Consider the following 23,291-nt stretch of genomic DNA (forward strand, 5'->3'; position numbering starts at 1 on the left):
ACACACACATACACTCCAGCTCTCGCTCACTCACATACAGCACACATGCGTGGCAGCATATGTCTAGCCTCTGCACTTGCACCTCCCTCCTAATGCTGTTTATATTTGCGGAGCTGTTGGAGATGAGGCCGTGACGAGGATGGGAAGTGACACTCACCAAACTCGGTGTGTCCCCCAGCCAGCTCCGCGGCTCCAGCGCTGTCAATTCGGCCCACATCAGCCACACTGGCTCAATGGCAGCGTCTCTGACACATGTCACAAAGTTTTAAATGTCTGTTCTTTTCATGGGGGATGGCTGGGTGAGCCAGCCAGGGAAGAGATGACATTTTGTGTGGTGAGTCTCTCTCTCTCTCTCTCTCTGTGTGTGTGTGTGTATGGGGGGGTTCGACTTGTTGTGGCTCTCTCTTCCTGACTCCTCTGGCTGTCACTGGCACTTTCCAGTGAACATATCACAACACGGACAAATAAACCTTGTCATTTAGAAACGCCCGCACTAGTGACCATCCTACCCAGCAGCACGACAGGAGAGCAGTACACAAAGCACAGTCGCACAGGTCCAAGGAGAGAGACACACACACACACAACCTTCCTGTAAAAACAAACAAGCTCAACATCACACACCTATTGCACTCATTCAAAATCATGCAGTCAGGATAGTGATGAGGGGCGAAAATGATAACGTCACAGCATTCTGTTTCCTAAAAAACTAACTCATTTATTTTCAAAGCATAAGATTATTTCTAGAAGCTCATTCAGTGCTACAGACCCAATACACTGTGTCCACGCTGTTTGTTTAGCTGCCCCTCACAGCTAACCAAGCCTGACTGCTTCAGGAATAAAATGATTTTCTTCTGCAACATTTTATTTGGTGTCTGCTCTGTCTAAGAAGTTGAACGATCTGAGTGAGTGATCTCAAACAAAGTCAGTGACGTTGAGGTGCTGTAAGTCCACAGTTCTAAGAACACCATCTTCTTGATACATACACATCCTTTTGGACCCAGACCAGTGAGCTGTCTTTTCACAGTTGAAAGATTCACAGAACCTCACACCTGTGGATTATTTATTTATTTTTGATAATCTGAGAGCTGTTCATGAGAGTGGGGAATGATTGGTTGTCTACCGGGTCTTTTGACCTTCTCACATCTTATGCAAGAGGATTATCTTCAGGGACATCAACTGAAATATGTGTAACTTGTACCTTACCTCCATTTGGTTCCTCTGATTTTGCACAGTAGTGTAAGTGAAAGGGGAATCATAAATCAAAGCAGGCACAAACATTTACAACCACATACACACACATTGACGTGTGTAAGGCATGCATACGCACAGCCCGTGACCCGCAGACAAAGCTGAACAGCCAGTGAACACAAAAACATATCACTGGGCTGTGTGTGACCTTTCCCTCAAAACACACTGCTGCTCTGAGCTCAGCCACACACACAGCATCTTCCTCACAGAGCACTGACCACACAGCAACCAGCACAATCTTTACACTCCTCTCCATTCACAAATAACACACACACCCCACTGTAGAAGAGTCATTGAAATTACTCAGCATCAGGGTCATACCAGGGTCATAACAAGCAGAGGTGCACTAGTCTGAAAGTGCCAAAACAACATTACAGATTTTGGACAGATAAAAACAAGTATATGTTACAATGACCGTCGAGATGATAGGTCAATGTTTCATGGAGAATAATATATTGTTGTATATTAAAATTTAAAACAACAACAGGTAGTATTTTTACCTTCAAATTATAGCTTCAGCATCATTCTAATGATTCACTTACCTGTAATTGCTACTCTGGCCTCAGCCCTGCAGAAACTGCACTATGTAACTTCTGGAAGTGCGGTCGGACAGCACACACCACACACACAAAAACTCAATCTAGCATTCCTTTAACACATTAAAATGACATGGTTCTCCTTCTGTGAAATCTGAATCTTCACCAGTGTGACCCACACCCCACCAATTAAATAAATACAACAATGCATTTTTCTTATGTAATTTAATTACAGTGTCTAACATTCAGTACTATGTTAATGAATATTTATCAAAGACTCCAATCTAAAAAGGACAGAAATACACATTTCTATAGGAAAGAACAGGCCTGTCCTCCTCAAATTACAGTGAAATAGGCATGTCTCTGTGTGGATAAATTAGTAACATGATTAAGTGGAATTTAGTGTAAGACAATACAATAAACTGAGCATGCTGCAGATCTTTGGTTACTCTGTAATTTATCATTCAACATTCTTTGGTGCAGACTGTTCAGCATTGTGAAATACAATATTCAGCAAGAAAACAATAAAACATTCAGGCTAAACAAAGGAAATATTGGTTAAATATAAAACATGTTCAGCTGTACTGTATCTAATATACTTTATGTGTGAAAATCTTCCACCAAATGTTCTGGCTTGTCGATTTTGAAACACAGCAGTTAGTGATTTTTTTTTTTTTTTAAACAAAAGTTATAGAGCAAGTCATTAAAATGGTGTGAATAGGTCCAAAACCCACATGAGGAGGCAATCAGAAGAGGAATGGAGAAAGTTGTTGACTTCTCTCCCCCTCCCTACAGTCCTACTCTCTCTCTCTCTCTATTCTCCTGCACCCAAGCAACAAGAGCAAAGCTCATTACCTCCCACTTTCCCTGCTCCTCCAGGCTCCAGCACAGCAACATCTGCCCCCGCAACACACCAGCTTCTCTCACACTCACACACACACACTTAATATCAGCACACACACAAAAGCATACATAAGGCCACAGTGCAAGAAGCTTGCAAAATGCCCCTCTCGACACAAAATATAAAAAGCAAGAAAAAAAAAAACATTTATCACGTGCCTTATATCAGAAAACAAAGTCCAGCTTTCATGGAGCAAACGATCAGAATCATCATTCTAAACAATATAAGTATGTAATCTCAGAAGTGGTTAAAGAGCCAGTGGTGAAAAGTATAAAACACTTTTTGAATGTTGGCAACTATCTCTAATGTTTCCTGAGTTTAAGGGCTGCTTTAAAAAAACACACAAAGATGTCCCTCTCATAAAATCCTTGCAACTCATGTCTCATGTTTTTTATTTTTTATTTTTTTAAACGATGTAAAATACCAAAAGCTGCATATTATATTGTGTGAATATTTTGTGAAGAGTATACTGATACAAAAAAGATCAAAGTCATATATTATTACTATAAATAAACTAGTATTCAGTTGTCCTTTTGTCTCTTGAAATGTTATCATTTTGAAGACAGAATTGTGTATTTAATGTGACGGATGATATACAGTACTCTGCAAAAATCACAGACCATCGTCATTCATCATTTAATCTATTTCCAGTCAAATTTACCACTAAGAATATTTAATTTATTTTGGAGAATTACAGAAAAAAAGAGGCATAAACTCAATGCTTAACACACAAGACCCATTCAGTTCTGTTGCAGTTTTGTTTTCTAAAATCAGCAGCAGCTTCTTGTTCCCCCTTCTCCCACTTTATTGGGCTGTACCCACATTATTGGGTACTTCCTTTTATTTGTGATAGCTGTGTGAAAGCTACACATTCTTTCAGACCCATGGAATTGCGTTGTGTGAAGATTTAACTACTGTTTATCAGAAAGAGACAGCCTTGATGGTGGCCTACCTGGTCTTGTACTGATGGTTAGAGTTCCTCTTTTTCTTATAATAGCTGTTTAAACCATTTTGCAGGTGATAAAATTTTACATTTGATATTCACAGAAATATCTCCTAGAAACTAATGACTCTTACTTGTTGACTAGCAAGAAAAACGGTGGTCTCTGTCTTTGCCAAGAACTGTATATTCTCCGTCTATTTATTTTCTGAATAGAAAGTGTATGAACAGATAGAATGAATAATGTCTGTCTCTGTGTGTGTTTAACTTTAGCTTTGACTTTGAGGGCGACTCATCCTGTGTGTCCGGGTGGGCCCACTGCAGCCTCAGGTGTGACCTTTGACCTGTGGAGAGCAGTGGCTGGACAAGGCAATCCATCACTGGGCAGTGGCTGTCAGCACAGGCACTTGGCCTGGTGTGTGTGTGTGTGTGTGTGTGTGTGTGTGTGTGTGTGTGTGTGTGTGTGTACAGGGCTACAGCTCCTTAAAGGCAATCATGTCAGTGTGAATGGCAGAGCTCAGGCAGTGAGAGAGAGCGATGTGAGGTGGCAGCGATGGCACACTCAGCAGAAGGCACTAGAGGGCTGTGTTTGGCTGCTTAAAATGCGTGTGGTGATATGTATATTTATAAAGACAGGAGAAGGATATCTTTATAAAGCCCCACTGCATTCCCCTCCACCGCCTGTCTGTCTGTCCGTCTGTCTGTCAGAGCTGGTCATTGCGGATGAAGCGATTGCCCTCTGAATGCTTGCCATAGTAGACATAGCGGCACTTGGCAAATACCCCTGCGAACAAACACAAAGAGACACAACCTCATGTTAGAATGATGTCATTTTACACAACTGTCCTCAGTAATTTTCATTACCTAATTTTGAGTGTGATGATTCCATATGGACAAATTTAAAAAGCTGGAAACACTTAACTCTAGGTCATTGTTCGTAAGGCTACACGACAACTACTGAATTGTTTCTTGGAGACTATGATGAATCTGCATAAACATCTACAAAGGCTTATTCCAGTGTAAGTTTTTCTGAAGACTGCCTTGGTTAATTTCACCCTAGAACATTTCGGACAGCTGTTTAGTTTCCTGGAATAAGCTTTTGTAGATGTTATATTTATGTAGGATTAAATGAGTTTATAAAGGTACCATGAAACCACATGATGACCTACAGAACTGTCCTCCACCAACATTACCCAATGTTCCAGCACCAGTGCGCATCCTACAACAGCTGAATTCTGTAATAAAGAGCCAAATTATTAACAACAACATCCTGTTCTTCATATAAGGCGGCATATGTCAGGGTCCTAAGAAGAAATTACATACAACCAATCAAACAACAAAACACAACTGCTCTATTACATTACAGCTCTCAGACCATGAACAGACAATTTTGCCAGGGTTAAAATCTAATGCTATTTTCCCCTGCAATTGCTTTTATTATATGTATATATGGCTGTCAGACTGTGAGAAGCCAGCCTCCTGAATCTGTCATTTTCTCACTCAAATTCTGGCATGAACGGTGTGTCAGGGGATCCAGCGCATTCGTCTCAAAGTCTAAGAACACCAGAAAGACAACATTTGGCCTGAGGGTGCTGTCTAGACAATAACAAGCAGAGAACCTGCATTCCTCTGTGTGTTGGTGTGTGTGTGTGTGTGTGTGTCTGTGCGAGAGTGAGAGAGAGAGAGAGAGAGAGAGAGAGGAGAAGCATCGGGAGGAGAAAGTAGAAAGAATCAGAGAGAAAATATCATTATTACAATAATCTCACAAATGTATCTGTTCGTGTCTGTGTATACGTGTGCACATTTAAATTATCACTTACATATTCATTTAAACAGCACTTCTGGCTTCTGCACTGAATGCCTACTGAAGGGCAGAGATCAAGATATTTGTCCTAATCTCCCAAAACACCATATGGTTTTACCATCCATAGATAACATTAGACTTGTATTTTCCCCTCACAGTGCACTTAGAAGATGTTTCACCAACATTTAATTTTTTAATTTTTTTTGTAGTGAATAAATCACTGATATGACAGACAAAACAACAGTATAATAGCTGAACCTTGTGGTTTCTTGAAACACACCTCAAACAAATTCAGTTTAATTATATGAATTAATAACACATTTTTGCAGAAAAAATATGGTATTAGTCAGTGTTTTAAAAAAAATTATCAATAAAAAATAAATGAATAAATAAAATAAAATAAAATAAATCCTGAAACATGACCCCAACAATACAGTCGTCAACTGAAAAAATGCAAAGCATTGTACATCTCAGTCAAGAAGTAAATATCTGGCATATTATGTTATTTTCTCTTACACATTCTGCTGTGTCTAAAATGTAGTGCAAGTATAAAGCAATTGGGAAAGAAAAAAATTATATATATATATACAGGGGTTGGACAATGAAACTGAAACTATTCATGGCTGAATTGTACCAGCCTGGTGGCCAATCTTCATTAATTGCACATTGCACCAGTAAGAGCAGTGTGTGAAGGTTCAACTAGCAGAGGGTAAGAGCACAGTTTTGCTCAAAATATTGCAATGCACACAACATTATGGGTGACATACCAGAGTTCAAAAGAGGACAAATTGTTGGTGAACGTCTTGCTGGCGCATCTGTGACAAAGACAGCAAGACTTTGTGATGTATCAAGAGCCATGGTATCCAGGGTAATGTCAGCATACCACCAAGAAGGACAAAACACATCCAACAGGATTAACTGTGGACACAAGAGGAAGCTGTCTGAAAGAGATGTTCGAGTGCTGACCCGGATTGTGTCCAAAAAACATAAAACCACAGCTGCCCAAATCACAGCAGAATTAAATGTACACCTCCACTCTCCTGTTTCCACCAGAACTGTCCGTCGGGAGCTCCACAGGGTCAATATACACGGCCGGGCTGTTATAGCCAAACCTTTGGTCACTCATGCCAATGCCAAATGTCGGTTTTAATGGTGCAAGGAGCGCAAATCTTGGGCTGTGGACAATGTGAAACATGTATTGTTCTCTGATGAGTCCACCTTTACTGTTTTCCCCACATCCGGGAGAGTTATGGTGTGGAGAAGCCCCAAAGAATCGCACCACCCAGACGGTTTGGGCTACCATATCATAGCATTCCCTTGGCCCTAATAGTGGGCGCATCACTGCCAAGGACTACCGAACTATTCTGGAGGACCATGTGCATCCAATGGTTCAAACATTGTATCCTGAAGGCAGTGCCGTGTATCAGGACGACAATGCACCAATACCCACAGCAGGACTGGTGAAAGATTAGTTTGATGAACATGAAACTGAAGCTGAACATCTCCCATGGCCTGCACAGTCACCAGATCTATATATTATTGAGCCACTTTGGGGTGTTTTGGAGGAGCGAGTCAAGAAACGTTTTCCTCCACCAGAATCACGTAGTGACCTGGCCACTATCCTGCAAGAAAAATGGCTTAAAATCCCTCTGACCACTGTGCAGGACTTGTATATGTCATTCCCAAGACGAAATGACGATGTATTGGCCACAAAAGGAGCCCCTACACCATACTAATAAATTATTGTGGTCTAAAACCAGGTGTTTCAGTTTCATTGTCCAACCCCTGTATATATATATATATATATATATATATATAAAACAACAAAACCCTAATTTACTATTTATTTTGAGTTAAGGACCAGCAGAGAGGGAAATCATCACCACAGGTTTACACTGAGCAGTTTCATGTAGAATATTGTTCTGCACTAGTACCATCCCTCTAAGATTTAGGCTCAAAGAGCAGCAACAATTTATTTTTTGTGCTATTTGATGGTGAATCCAGGGCAGTACGGTGGTGCAGCAGGTAGTGTCACAGTCACACAGCTCCAGGGACCTGGAGGTTGTGGGTTCAATTCCCGCTCCGGGTGACTGTCTGTGAGGAGTTGGTGTGTTCTCCCCGTATCCGGGTGGGTTTCCTCCCACAGTCCAAAAACACACATTGGTAGGTTGATTGGCAACTCAAAAGTGACCGTAGGTGTGAGTGAATGTGTGAGTGTGTGTTGCCCTGTGAAGGACTGGCGCCCCCTCCAGGGTGTGTTCCTGCCTTGCGCCCAATGACTCTAGGTAGGCTCTGGACCCACCGTGACCCTGAATTGGATAAGCGCTTACAGATAATGGATGGATGGTGAATCTATTTTTTTTTCTTAATTCCATATTGTTTCATCTATTTGAGAAAAACAATTACATAAATTCAATAATTTCTGGAGGCATGTTTCATGAAGTCAGATCTATTAACCAGAATTCGTCATAGTTTTGATTTGTTCTGATGGTGATGATTCCATCATTTTTGGAAGCAAAGGGGAGTAGGATTTTTGTTGTGGGGACTGAATGCCATGATCAGTCTGGATGTTGTAGAAGTGTTTATAATAATGCAGCATGCCAAATCATGGTGCTTCTGCAGAATTCAATGGGACTGTGCAATCTAACCACTGTTGCATTAAACTCTATAAAGACGTAATGCAGGGTTTGCGTATGTGTGCGCAGTAGTGGGTATTCCATGATATACTTTGTGAAGGCCCAAACCCAAGGACAAATCTTTCTTCGTTAAAAGCAGGCATGGGTCTCATGCTGAGAAACTGATTTTAATATCACTCACCGGTGTGGGTCTGCCTTATTTCGACCAGGAGAGCATGACCCCATGTTTTTAATCTAATTTTCTCTTTGTAAATTACATTGAGCATGTTCACAAATCCACTTACATTCTGCAGATTCAAACATGGTACATTTTAAAGCTTTCTGACACTTTAACCATATCCTGGCAATGGCAGGATGTTTGATATAATATGTAGAGGCCACTAGATTCAAATATATGTCAACAAACTAGAACAACTTGCTCTGAATTTTAAAAAAAACACCAAAAGCCAACACTTGTCAATAACGTTTCTATTTAGTCTACAGCAGCTTAGCCCCACCCATACACACAGAAGTTATACAAAGTGTTTCATCCTAGAATGCATACTGCATGGCAATATAGGGCAGCTAATCCGAACAGAGGCTGAAGGCACAGTAATCAAAATCAGCTTGACCCTGAGATGCTCGTTTTGTGTTCTGTTCAAATTTACATTTTTAGATTCTTTAAAATGCATTATAGTCACAGAGAACTGTTCACAAATAACACATTTTAAAAGTACATACTGTAATGGACATGCAAACTATTTAGCTTAGAAAAGTAAAGGTTTATAATGTTTTTATTGGTTGTATGTTTAGCATTAGTTATGCATAAGACCATTTAGTCATAGTGTTTTGCTTACGTTTCACATAGACCAAAAAAATAATTGGTTTGCATGCCCTTCGTATCAGTTATACAGCGAATGTGAATTTGCCTATGGCATACATTCTGCATTCTGCCCTTACAAGAAGGCAGACACATTTCAGGGCTGAAAAACCAAAAGATGATTTGCTGGAAAATGTCCTGCTCATGCCTGCTATTCTGAAATCCTGCTGGAGCTGAACGCCTGGCCTGGCATTGATGGCTCGAGGAGCTCAGTTTCAAGACAGGACAGCACTGAAATGCCAGAGAGGGGGGGAAAAAGAGAGGGAGAGAAAGAGAGAGAGACTTGATGGATATGGTAGACTGCAGCTAGGTGTCAGCGCTTTAGTAAATGAGGCAAGGACAAGTGGCATTAATGCTGTCAATGATCTACTGACAGGAAAACAGATACGGCGCTGGTCACAGTTTTTAAATAGACATCAAGTGCATTAATGACAAAAAAGGGCAGGCTTCAAAGTAAGCGTCTGAGTGATGGGTGAAGGAGGAGGCAGCAGAGGGGCCTCGCAGCAGCCCACTGACGTAATGCAAAAAGACACTGTCACAGGAGAGAGAGAGAGAGACAGCCCCCCGATTGCCTGCACTGACACACAACAGAGATGAGGACAGAGATACTGGTGCCATATTAGTGCCACGCATATTCTAACACCAGTCTGGAGCCTAACCAAATCTGACATGCTCTCCCTTCCTCTCTCCTTCCCTTTCTTTCTTTCTTTCTTTCTCTCTCTCTCTCTTTCCTTCTCTGCTGCCATGGCTGTGCAATGTGTGGTGCTGCTTTGCTAGGCGAGTTAGTGGCAGGGCCTGTTCGTGTCAGGCGGGCAAGCGGGCTGACTGCAGGCCCGGGGATAGGCTCAGTCAATCTAAATTTGGACTTTTGTAGCAGAGCGACGCTCATTTTCCTCCTCCTCCTCCCCCGTCTGCCGTCCCCACAACTTGAGGTGATCCAAACAGTGAAGTGTGAGGAGCTGTCCACTCAGATCTGTGTCCATGTAAGCGTGTGTGTGTTTGTGTGTGTATCTGAGTGTCCTCTCACTCTGCCATGTGAAGACGGGTTGGCTTTGGTGGGGGCAGCAGACATTTCTTCCTGTCTGTGTGAATGTGTGTATGTGTGTGTGGTGGGCATGGGTGGGGGTCTCCAGATGCTGTTGTTGCCGTAGGAACTAAGGTGCCTTCCTGTATCTGACATCTTACACATTATGGTGTGGCTAAAATCTCTCTCTCTCTCTCTCTCTCTCTCACACACACACACACACACACACACACACACACACACACACACACACAAGACACAGGCCAGAGGTTTGAGTGTAGTGACATAACATATAAACACATCACACAGTTGAAATACATTCCCCGCCTAAATCTTTTACAGAATTCAGATCTGAATTTGGAATTCCCAAAACAAGATTTCTATAAATATTTACAAATTCTGCTATTAATTAATACTTTGGAAAAATCAGGCCAATTGTGTCAAGAGCTCTGCAGTTTGGAGGAGAATCTCTTTGACTTACAGTACTTTGATAGATGGTCATAACTTCTCTTGATGAATAATTGGTGACAATGTGTGTCAAAATATTTTTACTTCATTGTTATGTAATAAAATAACTGAAAAAAATTATTCAAAAATAAATTCAGGCACAGGATGAATCTTACTCCAGTCCATTTAAGGAAGATGTTTCCTAACACATCTCATATATGTAATAGACGTAGAACATATACTGGTGCAATGATACATGCGTTATGGAACTGTGGTAAATTAAAACACTTTTGGAAAGCTATACACAGTTTGACTGTCAAGGCTTTGGAAAATTAATAGATTTTACACCCATAAGGTACCTATTTGGTACTGATGTGGAGAGGACTTTGGACCCTAGGCTCGGCATGATATTATATATACCAAAGAAATGCATCTTATTTAACTGGAATCAGCAAACACCTCCAACATAGAATATGTTTAGAAAAACCCTGAATGAAACATTGCAGCTGGAACAACAAACTCTTATATTAACAGATAAAGAAGAAGTCCTACTCTAAGGGGGACCTACTGGGAACCACTAATGAAACTCTGACTTTATGGTGTGTGGCAGGACTGTCTGTTGATACTATGCATTTGTGACCTTTATTTACCTGTCTTTTTTATTATTATTATTTCTTTCAGTTGTTAAAATTTGAAAATGATAAATAAAAAAATTAAACACATTCCCTGTACACAGCGCTGGTTCTGGGAGAGCATCCCCCGTAGGCGAGGCCCATGGTGATGGAGAAAAATCCCAGCACACGAGCAGGGCATACTGAACTACATCATTGCTGTAGCAGAGCCTGATGTAGCAGACTTTAGTTGAAATACAGTAATAAATAAAAGCTGCATGATTGATGAGGTGCTGCACTGCCCAGCACTTGCTGCTGATGGAGGCTGAATCTGAAGAGAAGCAGGCAGAGGAGTTTATCATGCTCCAGCTTTCCATGGCAAACATCGCAGGCCTGGGAGACCTCCACTTCCCCACACTGGCCGGTTGCTCCACATGGAGCCATGTGGGAAAGGGAGAAAGAGAGAAAAGAGTGGAAAAGGGAGGGAGGAAGAAAAAAAAACCCAAAACAAAAATGTGGCCTCACCAGAGACAGGGAGAGTGTGCTCAGTGTAAACTAGCAGTCATGGTGAAGTGTGATAGAGTGCAGTCCACTCTGCAGACTGCACACCCAGCTACAGCTGGACACTCCAGTACTGACACTGTAACCAGCGGGAAAAAAACAGAGAGGAAAAAGCAGGACAAGCCATTTCTTACATGAGTTGCTAGTGGAAAAGAAACAGGCCAGCCTAAGCCCATGGGGACGGACTGATGAGCTGATAGTTAATACAAAAGATGACTGTGTCAGGACCTGGCATCATGTAGAATTTCCGTTTGGATGAGGTCTTGCCTGAGTACATATTTTCTCTTGCGCTCTCTCTCTCTCTCTTTCTGTCATACACGCACACACACACACATACACGCACACACACACACACACAAGCCATTATCTCGACAGATTAAAAGTTATCTTGAAGCTAAATTGTCATGGTGTATGTTCTGGCACATGAACAGTCAATGACCTTACTGCTATCATGCTGTACCTGCTTGTTTTTAGAGGACTATATCATTGTCAGGAGTGGAGTGGCAGGTCTGCTCATCTTCAGCCTCAGCCACAGCGCTCTCAGAGATGATTGCAAACAATAAGAGTCCTCCACTTGCTCTCTGCAACCAGTTATCACACAGCCAGCTACGAGGACCTGAGAGCTGCACGTCCTCCAACTTTGCTTTGCCTTTCACCCGCTAAAACAATGTTAAAACCACGAAACCACAATGGGAATATCAGCTGTGCACCAGACAATGTCACATGAAGCCACACTGCTTCCCTGTTATAGTTAAACAATGAGGGTCAAGTAAAGTAGTAAAAAATGTCTAAATGTCTGTTTTTTTAAAGTCTGAAATTGGAATGGATGGGAGAATATTCCAAGAAATATTATACCAACTGATGTTTTCTTTCTGTGATCTGTCATTGTCACTTTGGATGAGATTGTATCATTCAGGCAGAAATTTCACAGGATATACATGATCAGAAAGAATAATATCCCAAACCAAAGCCATTTTAGCAGAATGTCTCCACAGCACAGCTGATTCACTCGAGGACTTAACTGGATTCACAGTATTAGACCTGTTTTGATATATTTACAACTGACAAAATGTGAAAACGCACTGAAAACTATCAATTTAAACATATCCATTTTACCACTCCTCTGTCGATCAGTATCCACGCTCTGTGCATTAATATTGTAATGACAGTTTTACTAGCAAAATAGTCCACTCTTTGTGGTGGTTGTGAGATGTGAACGGACTGTTCTTGATAACACATTCTCATCACAACCTGTAACAACATATTCAGCCAACAGTTGCTCTTTTGTTTTTCCTTACAGCATTACGTAAATACACAGGAGCCACAATCACAGAATTTGTGCTTTCAGCCTTTAGCTTCCCACCCTATTTACTGAGGTATTTCTCTTAGATATGAACACACACGCCACTGTTGATATTGAAACGTTAGTCATTAATGCAGCCTTTGTGATTACAGTACCTATGAACTGTGGCCTCAGAATGCACTTTCAAAGTCACTCCAATCAAGATCTACAGGGCCAGCTCAGTGTCTGTGCACAGTGAGGGGAATGTGTCAGAATCTTACTAACTCACTTGTATCACTTGTATTTATTGTTGTAAATTATCTGCTATTGTTATGTCTGTCCACTCTTATATTCATGTTATTTACTTCAATGTATCACCCATCTTTAGCTATTACATCACTGTTTTCCAAAGAAAAACATTCATTCATACATTCATTCATTATCTGTATGAATCTCCAAAATTTTAATAACTTTACTTTAATAAAAAAAAAAACCTTAACTTGCAATGGAAGTCAAAGTAAAAAGATTTTATCCAAATAACTTTTAGTGTCACAGTCACACAGTCACACAGCTACAGGGAACTGGAGGTTCTGGGGTTCATGTCCCGCTCTGCAAGTGTTTCCTCCCACGGTCCAAAAACAAACGTCGACCCAAAAGTGTCTATAAATGTGTTTGCTCCTGCCTTGCGCCCTATACACACACACACACACACACACACAGACACAGACACACAAATCAGACCACATACCTGGTGCCATTTACCTTAAGTAAAAATATATTTTCTTACCAAAATATTTTTTTTTCTCCTATAAAATTATTGTTCCAAAGGTTTTGTTATGAGAGCAGTAAGGCACTATATAGCAGTACTGTTTATGATAGTATATGGTTTTGGTATCATTTTGGGTAGGCTTAAGACACAGGGAACTAAAACATTTACCTTGTTAAATCTGTTGAGGTGCTCTGTTCAAACAAGAAACTCCAGGAAAAAAAGCAGATTAATCACCAGGTGGCTGAAGTGTGTTTAATGATTGCATTCTGCATACAATCAACTTCCCTCTTTTCAAGGGCCATCAATATGTCAAGGAAAGTCATATCTGAAGGATGTAGCTCTTAACATCAAGGTTATCTATCCTCTGCAAGAGTGCCTCCTCCACACATCTCTCTCTCTCTCTCTCTCTCTCTCTCTCTCTCTCTCTCTCTCTCACTTTCTCAGCAGTTTTCCCCCTGCACTTCCTGCTTCATGCACTTTCATCAGATCTGCAACCAATTAGAGTAATCATGTTGTAGGAGAGAAATCAATTAACAGTGCAATTAAACTTTCTTTATTGTCTCAGGAGGAAGATGGATTGAAAGCAGAACTGACATCCATGAGGGCATTTGAGGCTGGAGTCGTGGGCATGTTCTCTGACTTGGGCCTCTGTATAGGCTTCAGTCACTTTATCAGTCTCCATCATTCTTTGAAGGAACTGTCCTGGCCAAAAACATGTGACCATACTCAAAACAATGAAATTAAACAGCTCAACCAGACAGCAGTGATTTTAGCTTTCATCTGTAAGTTTATTGTGTTTACATACATATTTAAATATGATGTGTATGTTTGTTATATAATGTTGCTTAGAGAGCTTTTAACTTAGAGATAACCAGTGCTGATTTACACATTAAACCACATTCTGTATGTGTTACAGAGAGTGCAGGTGATAGACTGGCCTGGCCTACTTGCAGTCAGCACCTGTCTGTCATTCAGAACACTGCTGCATTATGAAGCGCCAACCAAAGTATCTCATTAAATTCAGCTTTCAACGCTGGATGAGTTGGTGCATTTACCCCCTCCCCCCTGAACGTACCTTCAGGAAACACAACTGGGCTTTTAAAGGTACATTTACACTGATGGTACATTTACTGACCAATAATGTACCTTTTATTCTGAGTGTGGGGCTACCCCACATTCAAAAGACATTCTAAATATATTTTCCAATTACTTTAATTTCACACTGGAAAATGATTAAAAATCAAGCTTTAACAAATGTAATTTTTTTCAGAAAATAAAAATTTCAATTAAAAGCTCCTTTTGCTAATAAAACTGCAGTTGTTCTTTTCTATCATACGAAATTGGGGACGATAGAGCAGGGAACATCAGACTGTTTCTTTTTACAGAATATCTGTACTAGTTCCTCTGTTGTGCACTCTCCTCTCTTTTTCTATGGGGTTTAGATCAGGGGACAAAGAGGACCATGGCAAAAGCTCAGTTAGGTGTCCAGTAATCGATTATCAGGTACTGGTTTTACAAAGTACAACACTGAATGATTCCTCAAAGGTACATGTGTGATGTTAAATTTTAATTGTATACCCATGTTTATATATTATCTGGACATATGTTTTGGATCTTGGTCCTGTTGGAATATCCAGTAATAACCCATTTTTAGCTTCTCAGCAGAGGCAGATCTTATTTAAAATGTCCTTGTATTCCATGTAATTCACAATGCCATGTCCTACTGGACTCTCATGTTGTGCATTTTCTCCAACAGGGACCCTTGTAGAAAGTTCTGAATTTCTTGCAGTCCACCTCACTGTGCGTAGTGACAAAGTAAACTCAGGAAAGTCTGGCACAATTTTAGTTGTTTGGGATATTTTAATTTTTTTTCTTAAATACAGCTATGGGGATTTTTTTTAAGCGGGTAATTATTTTTGTAAATCCATTCCCTGAGGTCAACAGAACTTTGTTTTGAATTGTGTATTCTCCTCTTTCGCATGCTGAATTAATAAGAGAATCAGACTTCTGTGTCAGTTTATATATACACACCACCATGAAAGAGAAAGTCATGGATTACTGCCTAAAAGTTCTAAGTGCTAGATGATCTGAACAACTTTAAAAAGAAAAATATTCTCTTGAAATATTTTGCATCTAAGTTGTCGAGTGATTTTGAGAATATTATTAATAAGGATTTTAAAAAATAAATTCATAATTCAATTCTTAATTAAATGATTCTTTGTGTGTGTGTGTGTGTGTGTGTGTGTGTGAGAGAGAGAGAGAGAGAGAGAGAGAGAGAGAGAGAGAGAAAATAATGTAATTCATCCATAAGCAAAATTCATACCATTGTTTGACTCTTCTTTACTGGGGTGCTAATAATTGTGGAGGGTAACTAAATTACATTGAGTTTAATACAGGTCAAACTGAATTTACTAATCACTGCTTAAATTCTGTATTTATTCACATTCCACATGTTGCTCCAACATTTTGGGCAGGATTTCCTCAATAGTAGAATGGTGAGCAGGGATAAATATTCAAATACATATTCATAGAGCAGCTGTTTTCCCCTGTCTCCTCTAGGAGAGGGAGAAGGTTACACTGAGGGAAAACAGAGAAGAAAGTTGGAGCTTATTAAATTTGGACCCTGTGTAATGTCACTTATTTAATCAAGAGTGTGGTGAGGTAGTGATGCTTTGTTGGGTTCAAACAGACCCATGTGCAGCTGAGGTGGAGTAGCTTTCAGGTCAAAACTGATGATGAACCAGACAGCAAAGGGAGGTCGTACTTTTTAAGTGATATGTGTGTTATTCTTTATTATTTATATATATATTATTTATTTTATTTAATTTTTTTTTCATTTTTGTGTTCAATTTTAATTGACAGGGTGTTTAGAGCCAATAGAACTGTAACAGAACATAATACAGTTGCACTATACGGCCAGAAGTTTGTTAATTCCTGCTCATGCATGATTTCTTCTGAAATTAATTGCACTCATAGTTTGTCTACTTTGCTACACCAACAACTTCTGTTTTTTGGAAAAGCTCTACACTAAATGTTGGATCACAAAAAAAATCGACTAGGTGGTAGGATTATGGTCCAAATCATGTATATATATCATTCTGAATTAACAGTGCCTTCAAAGATGTGCAACTGACCCATGTCATGTACACTTATGTCCCCTCAATACCATAATGGGTGCCAGTTTTTGAACTGTGTGCTTATAACAAGCAAGATGGTCCCTTCCCTCTTTGGCCCAGAGGATGCATAATTTTGTAAAACATTATTTAAAAAAAATATATATTACATTATAATTTTGATGTGTCAGACCACATGACAATTTTCCACTTTGCCTCTGTCCATCTTAAATGAGCTTGAGCCCAGAGAAAGCTTCTGGATCCTGTTCCCATATGGTTTCTTCTTTCCATTTGTGAGTTTTATTTGCGTTTGTGGATGCAGTGGTGAACCATGTTCACAGACAGCAGTTGTTGGAAATGTTTCTGAGCCTGTGATTTCCACCACAGAAACATGTCTGTTTCTAATGCAGTGACATGTTAGGGCCTGAAGGTCACAGCAGGCCAATAATGGTTTTTGGGCTTTTTCCCCTTGCATTTAGAAAATTCTCAATCTTTTAGTGATATTATATAGTCTATTAATGTAGTGAGAAATAGTACACTCCCTGTCTTTATTTCTGAAAAACTCTGCCTCTCTGAGATGTTCTGTAGACCCTGTTATGTCACTGACCTGTTTCCAATTAACATATTTGATTACTGGATTGACTGACTGTAGCATTGAACAACATTACCACATTTTTTTGCCTTGTCCTTTTGGAATGTGTTGACATACACGTTTAAATAAATAAATATAGCAATAACATTTGAAATATTGTCCTTATACTAGTTTCAATTAAGTTTTAAATTATTTGCACATCTTTACATAAATTTGTTTTTAATTTACATTTTGCCCAGTATCACAACCTTTCTGGAAATGGGGTTTGTAGGTGTATTCACCAATAATGCATGGTGTTTCCAAACCTTTGGGCATTACAGTCCGTTTTCTGTATATAAATCTGAGATTTAACTCTCTTTCGGTCAGTAATTGGGGTTCAGTAATAAAAGTTCAAAGGAAGCACCATTTACACAGCAATGTCTTTTCACAGAGTGGAATGTAAAAGACTATTTGTAGAAGGCTGAAAAATACTTCATCTTTCTTCTATGTCTCTTTCCTTGTGTATCTGTGGCTGGCTGAATGTCAGTCATCTGTCAGAAGTCTCAGAGGGAAGCTGAATGCATGTGTTGTAGAGTTAAGCTGATGTTTGTTCTATTCCAATAAAAAATATTTAGTCCATTAAACATAAATAGCTGTCATTATGATGCATGCACTGGGTGCAAGCCTCCCCATTTCCCAGTGATGTTTATTACGGCCAAACAACTGCAGCACCTGCATGTTTTCAACTTTAGCGTATTGATTAAACTTTTAAATGGTTGCCATATAACCCAGGGACATCAGGAAGATTAATTTGCGTCAATGTTCATCTGTAATTCATTAGCCATTTATACCCTACATCCACATGGGCTATCAAGAAAATGCAGGCCATTTTTCAAGCAGGCACAGGCTTGGGAGTAGGAGCTGAAAATTGCATTGCATACAAATAAGATTGGAGCTTTCTGGGAGCAGAGAGACTGGAACGCTGCAATGAAGCATAATGGAACTAATACTCATAATGAAACTAATGTTTCCTCCACTACTGGAAATAAAAAGAAAAAATATAACTATTAGAACTGGGCTAATAATGTTAAAGTAATCATTGTCCCTGAAAAAATACATCGCTTTCCTATATTCCGCTGCACAAGTCTGTAAGTAATAGAATCTTTAAAAGACATTAGGTTATGGTTTAATGGTCTTAAAGGGATACACAATAATGGTAACACCACTAATAATAATAATGAAAAGATACTGAGAGTCTATTAGTCCTATGCTAATGAAACCAGTCTAATTGGTCCCTGCTGTTTTTTCATGTGGCTTGGGTAATATTTGGGGGTATTGATTTAATGTTAAATAGACATACTAAAAAGATGAAGTTTAAATACTGCTTATAAAACCTATTCAGAACACTGTGTGAGATAACAGATAGATAATAGATAGAATTAATTGAGAAAAAAATTATTAAAATCCATGATACAATTTTATTTCTATGTTTTGTGCTAAATTCCATGTATAAAATTATTCCTAACCATCCCCAGGAATCAGTGGCTAAGCCTTTATTTGCCATCACAACAATCAAATGGTTCTTATAATTTGCTAACAAGCATCTTACAGGTCTCCACTGGTATTTTGGACCGTGGCTTTTTTGTGACAATATCCAGACCTTTGAGGCTGAAAGCCTTTCTTGCGATCACTCTGGTTTTATGTTCTCTCATCATATTGTTGATGGGATTTAGGTCTAGACTTTGGCTTAGCCAACCCAAAATGTTAAAATGGTTTTCTGTTACTGATTTCTTTAACGGTTAGGCTGTATGTTTTGGATCATTGTCCTCTTGGAAGGTCCAATGCTGCCCTGGGCCAGAATCCTAACAGACGTCTTTTCTCATGATGTAGTTTAGTATGACAAGGCGGCCAGGCTCATTGGCTGAAAAACACCCAAAAATCATTTTATTTCTACCAGCATGCTTTTGTTCAGTGATGGCATTTGTGGGGTTGAATACTACTTCCTTTTGTCAAACAAAAGCCATATCTCTGGATCCAAACAACTCCATTTTTGTCTCGTCTAACTACAAATCCGATGACACAAAACGTTCAACTTTATCCCACAGAGCTCTTACAAAGGCTTGGTGAGCTATGTGCCTATCTAGGAGAAGTGGAGTACTCCATGGTCTATGTCCATGGAGACCAGCCTTGAGCAGTGTCTCCTGAAATGTCTGCCTAGAGATGTTGGAATAGAATTGCTCAGATTTATTAGGACAGCTTTGGTGATATTTGGATTCTTCTTGGCCTCTAGCAGTACCATTCTTGTCAGTGCATGGCTCACATTTCAGTTTCAGACTCCTCATATTTATGATTATGCTGCACTGGTATCAGTGGCACAGAGAACCCTTGGATATGGTTTTATAGCTTTTTCTCATCTTGGAATCAGTTCTGATGTGCAACTGAAAGTTGTAAGCTCTTTGGATTTAGCCATGTCTTGAAATTGACTAGTTAACCCACTTGAAAACTACTGCTTTAGATATTTTCAATTTATTGTTCATTAGTGCACACAACAACATGGTAGAAATTACTAAGACCATATGGAAGAGCATAGAAGCATTTTCTCAAAAATGTCCAGGGGTATGAATATGCCATTTTTAATAGAAAAAACAAAACAAAAAAAAATCCATAAAAGGAAATATTTATAATGTTATCACTCATCATGGGTATGAATAATAATGACAAAGAAAAATGAAATATAGCACAGAAAACACAATAATGCATAGTGTATAAGAACTTCTTTCTGGAAATGCCAGCCACATTACTAAAGCAGCAGGACAAATGGCAAAACCTTCTTAAAAGATCTTAAGAAACTGGGATGTTAACTTACATTTTGGACCAAAGGATAACAAATGTCTTCCTAACTGTGTTTCTACTGGAACGCAGGCTTTCTCTGAAAGCTCAGATAGCTAAGGTCAGAGAGTTCGGCCTCAGACTGATACAAAGCGGCACATGACCCTGAGTTAAGGTCACAAAAGTCACAGAAGATGTTGAAGAGAGAAGGCGTGGCGATGTAACCTTTTGCCAAGCAGAGTATTCTAGCAGAAATTCACAAATACTTTGGACTATGCCCTATTATTAACATTAAACACAAGACAGGTCCAGCATGGGAGCTTTGTGAAGTGCCATTTCCAAATGCATATCAACGAATAAGAATACGGCAACATTTAACATGGCAATGTTTGTAATGTAATGTAATACAATTTAAAATGAAATATAATTCATCACATTAATGATGTGACTTTTGTTGTGGAACAAATTTTGAATTTTATTATGTTCCTGACATTAGCTCATAAAATAAAAGCACAATGTTTATTTGCTGTACTTAATATAATGTAAAGTGCACAAAACACCATTTGCAACAATATGCCATATTTAAATTTATTCCATATAGAGGATGTGTTAACTTTTTTTCACGTTGACATTAATGCAGCAATATTTTATTAGTGTCCTTCCTTTAGGTTATTTTGAATAAATTCAGAGGTAGCAATCCAAAGTTACTCCAGCATGCTTGATGAGAACTGGTTATATACGGTGTATTAATAGGAGAGGGCTGAGAGGATTGCTCTAGCTGTAGCTTATCTTGTAGCCTGTCAACAGAGAACCTCTAATTCATGTTTTAAAATCCCTGATCAATAACCACTTGATTTTTCACAGTATGTTTCCTAATAAACCAAAAATAAATATTTGGCCTACTCAAAATATTCAGTTGACTGTAAAAGCAGACTCAGTTGTAACCCAAGCCTAGAGTAATAACTTCTACCCAAGGCTATAAAAGAATACACGTAGTACAAAGAAAATGAGTGCCATTTCATTTTCAAAAGAGTCCTCTTCATGGCATGAAGTTGCAGCATTGTGAACCAGTGTGGCTCCCGCAGGATTACACCAGAATCAAACATTATGAATTGAAAGTGGCAGTATTCATTAATGAAGTCCTCAAACCATTCTACTGATAAAGGCCTATCACTCTTTGTATTCCAACTTATGAGGCTGAGGAGGAAATTGAATTCTGGAGGACATAAATTTTGACTGAAGAAAGAGATTATAGTCGCAGCCTAATTCAAGACTGGTGAAATTAATTTCAATGACATTTATTCTACATAGAGCAAGTCTGTGTGCGGCATACAGTAGCTCTGGGCCCTGGAGATAAGGGAATAGTCATTTGAGGCGGAGTGCTCCAGCAGTTTACAAAGCCTTAATCTTCTTGGAACAACTCCTGGTCTATCATAAGAAGACTTACCCTGCCGCTAACAGCTATTCTGCGCATGAATTCCACCCGCTGTTTGTGTCAGCACAAGTGGTGCTTGTGGAGGTTGTACTGTAAAAGATTATGACAGAGTACTGAATACATATCAGTTTGCTGCTCATCGCATTTAACACGTATAAGAGGCTCTCACAACAGGGAAGCAACTGTGACACAAAAAAATCTCATACCCTAATTACCAGCACCACTGTCAGTAAATGACCCAATTAATCATTATGATTCAATAGCCATTTTAGCCCATGATATTAAGTATAGTTTGATAAGAGTAAAAGATTCCAGTATGTACTTTCTCTGAAGCTGACTGATTGTGGTGGTCTTCACTAGCAACCAATTTCTAATTAAAAAGGCAAGTGCAGATAAGTGACCAAACCCTCAACAAAATGTGAAAAAGTGTAATTTGCAACTGGACTGATTTCAGTAATGGCCCCAGTAATTAGTGAGGTGATTGGAAAGTTACTCATTTAAAGTTTAATCTATGTGACAGGATTCAATAACACTCCTGTATTGTATTAATAGCCTGAGAATGATTACCTCACTCCTTATCACTTTGACATTGGAGGCAGGGCAGAATTAATGACCGTCTAAATTTGTGGGCATTACATGCAGCGCTACTTATCAAACAAACCCCAAGAGTGAAAATGTGAAGTCCACTGTCAGCCCATTAGCATGAACTGTATTGCAGAGTTAGAGAGGACAATGCACAGGGGTCAGCACAAGAACATATCACCAAGTGTCCACCTTTAGAACCACCTTAAGAACTAGCTTCCTTGACTTGGACAAAATCTTTATTCTGCCGTTCTGCACATGCACACAGCCAAACATGTTCTAAACAACAGAGAAGTGCATGGAGGCAGACGACCCTTCACTCGGATAAAAGTATCCGACCACAAACTAACATGAGCACATGCTGCAGCAGTCCATGAATTGTGGCAATCCTGCAAGAACAAAAGGCTTAAGCTGAGAGTAGATCTTTAGTTGGTTTAATGTTCAGCAGTGATGCCGAACTTCTAAGATGCTATTATTGTAGCCGTCCAAAGACAAACCCAAAGATCAGGGTTGCAGGCTGATTCTAAACATAATAGTGACGGATGTGATAGACTTCATGCGTCAATGAGCAAAATGGTTTCTCAGTGAATGTCATTTGGGATTAGTGTCAAATCCAATATGGCCACCAAACCATGTAAGAGAATGGTGGACAGACATGTCAACACATCACAGTGGTCATTTGACTGTAAGAGGAGACGACCAGATTCACAAAAGGTAGAAATATAGAGTTCGACGAGGTCACCTGTTACCTCAGCACTCTTAAAACACATTATGTCATATCATTAATGAAACTGTATATCTATAAGTGACATATATTATTTTAGTGACTAGATCTGATTGTTATATAGTGTGTGCTATGACCATGAACATACTGTCACTTCTGTAACTTTAACATAGTTATAGTATTTCATTGCATGTAGTTTACAATCACTGGATTAGGAACATCTACCTTGTATCTGCACTCATTGTCCAATTTATCAACTCCACTGACCATACAGGAGCACTCTGTAGGTCTACAATTACAGACAGTAGTTCACCTGTTTCTCTGCATACTTTTTGATCCATATTTCACCCTGCTCAATGGTCACGACCCCACAGGACGACGATAGAGCAGGTATGATTTGGCTTGTGGATCATTCTCAG

At 39.4% G+C, this 23,291-nt stretch overlaps 1 protein-coding gene across 1 annotated transcript in view; it reads right to left on the reverse strand.

The window, feature by feature from the left end:
• Nucleotides 1-2,024: 2,024 nt before the first annotated feature.
• lrmda (leucine rich melanocyte differentiation associated) overlaps nucleotides 2,025-23,291 on the reverse strand; it is a 307,085-nt gene continuing 285,818 nt past the window's right edge. The window contains exon 7 of the mRNA XM_066679287.1: nucleotides 2,025-4,409. Within this exon, the coding sequence (XP_066535384.1) occupies nucleotides 4,330-4,409 (80 nt within the window). The 3' untranslated portion in view covers nucleotides 2,025-4,329. The remainder of the gene's footprint in view (nucleotides 4,410-23,291) is intronic.

This window comes from Hoplias malabaricus, chromosome 8 (genome assembly GCF_029633855.1).
Source record: "Hoplias malabaricus isolate fHopMal1 chromosome 8, fHopMal1.hap1, whole genome shotgun sequence".
NCBI lineage: Eukaryota > Metazoa > Chordata > Actinopteri > Characiformes > Erythrinidae > Hoplias > Hoplias malabaricus.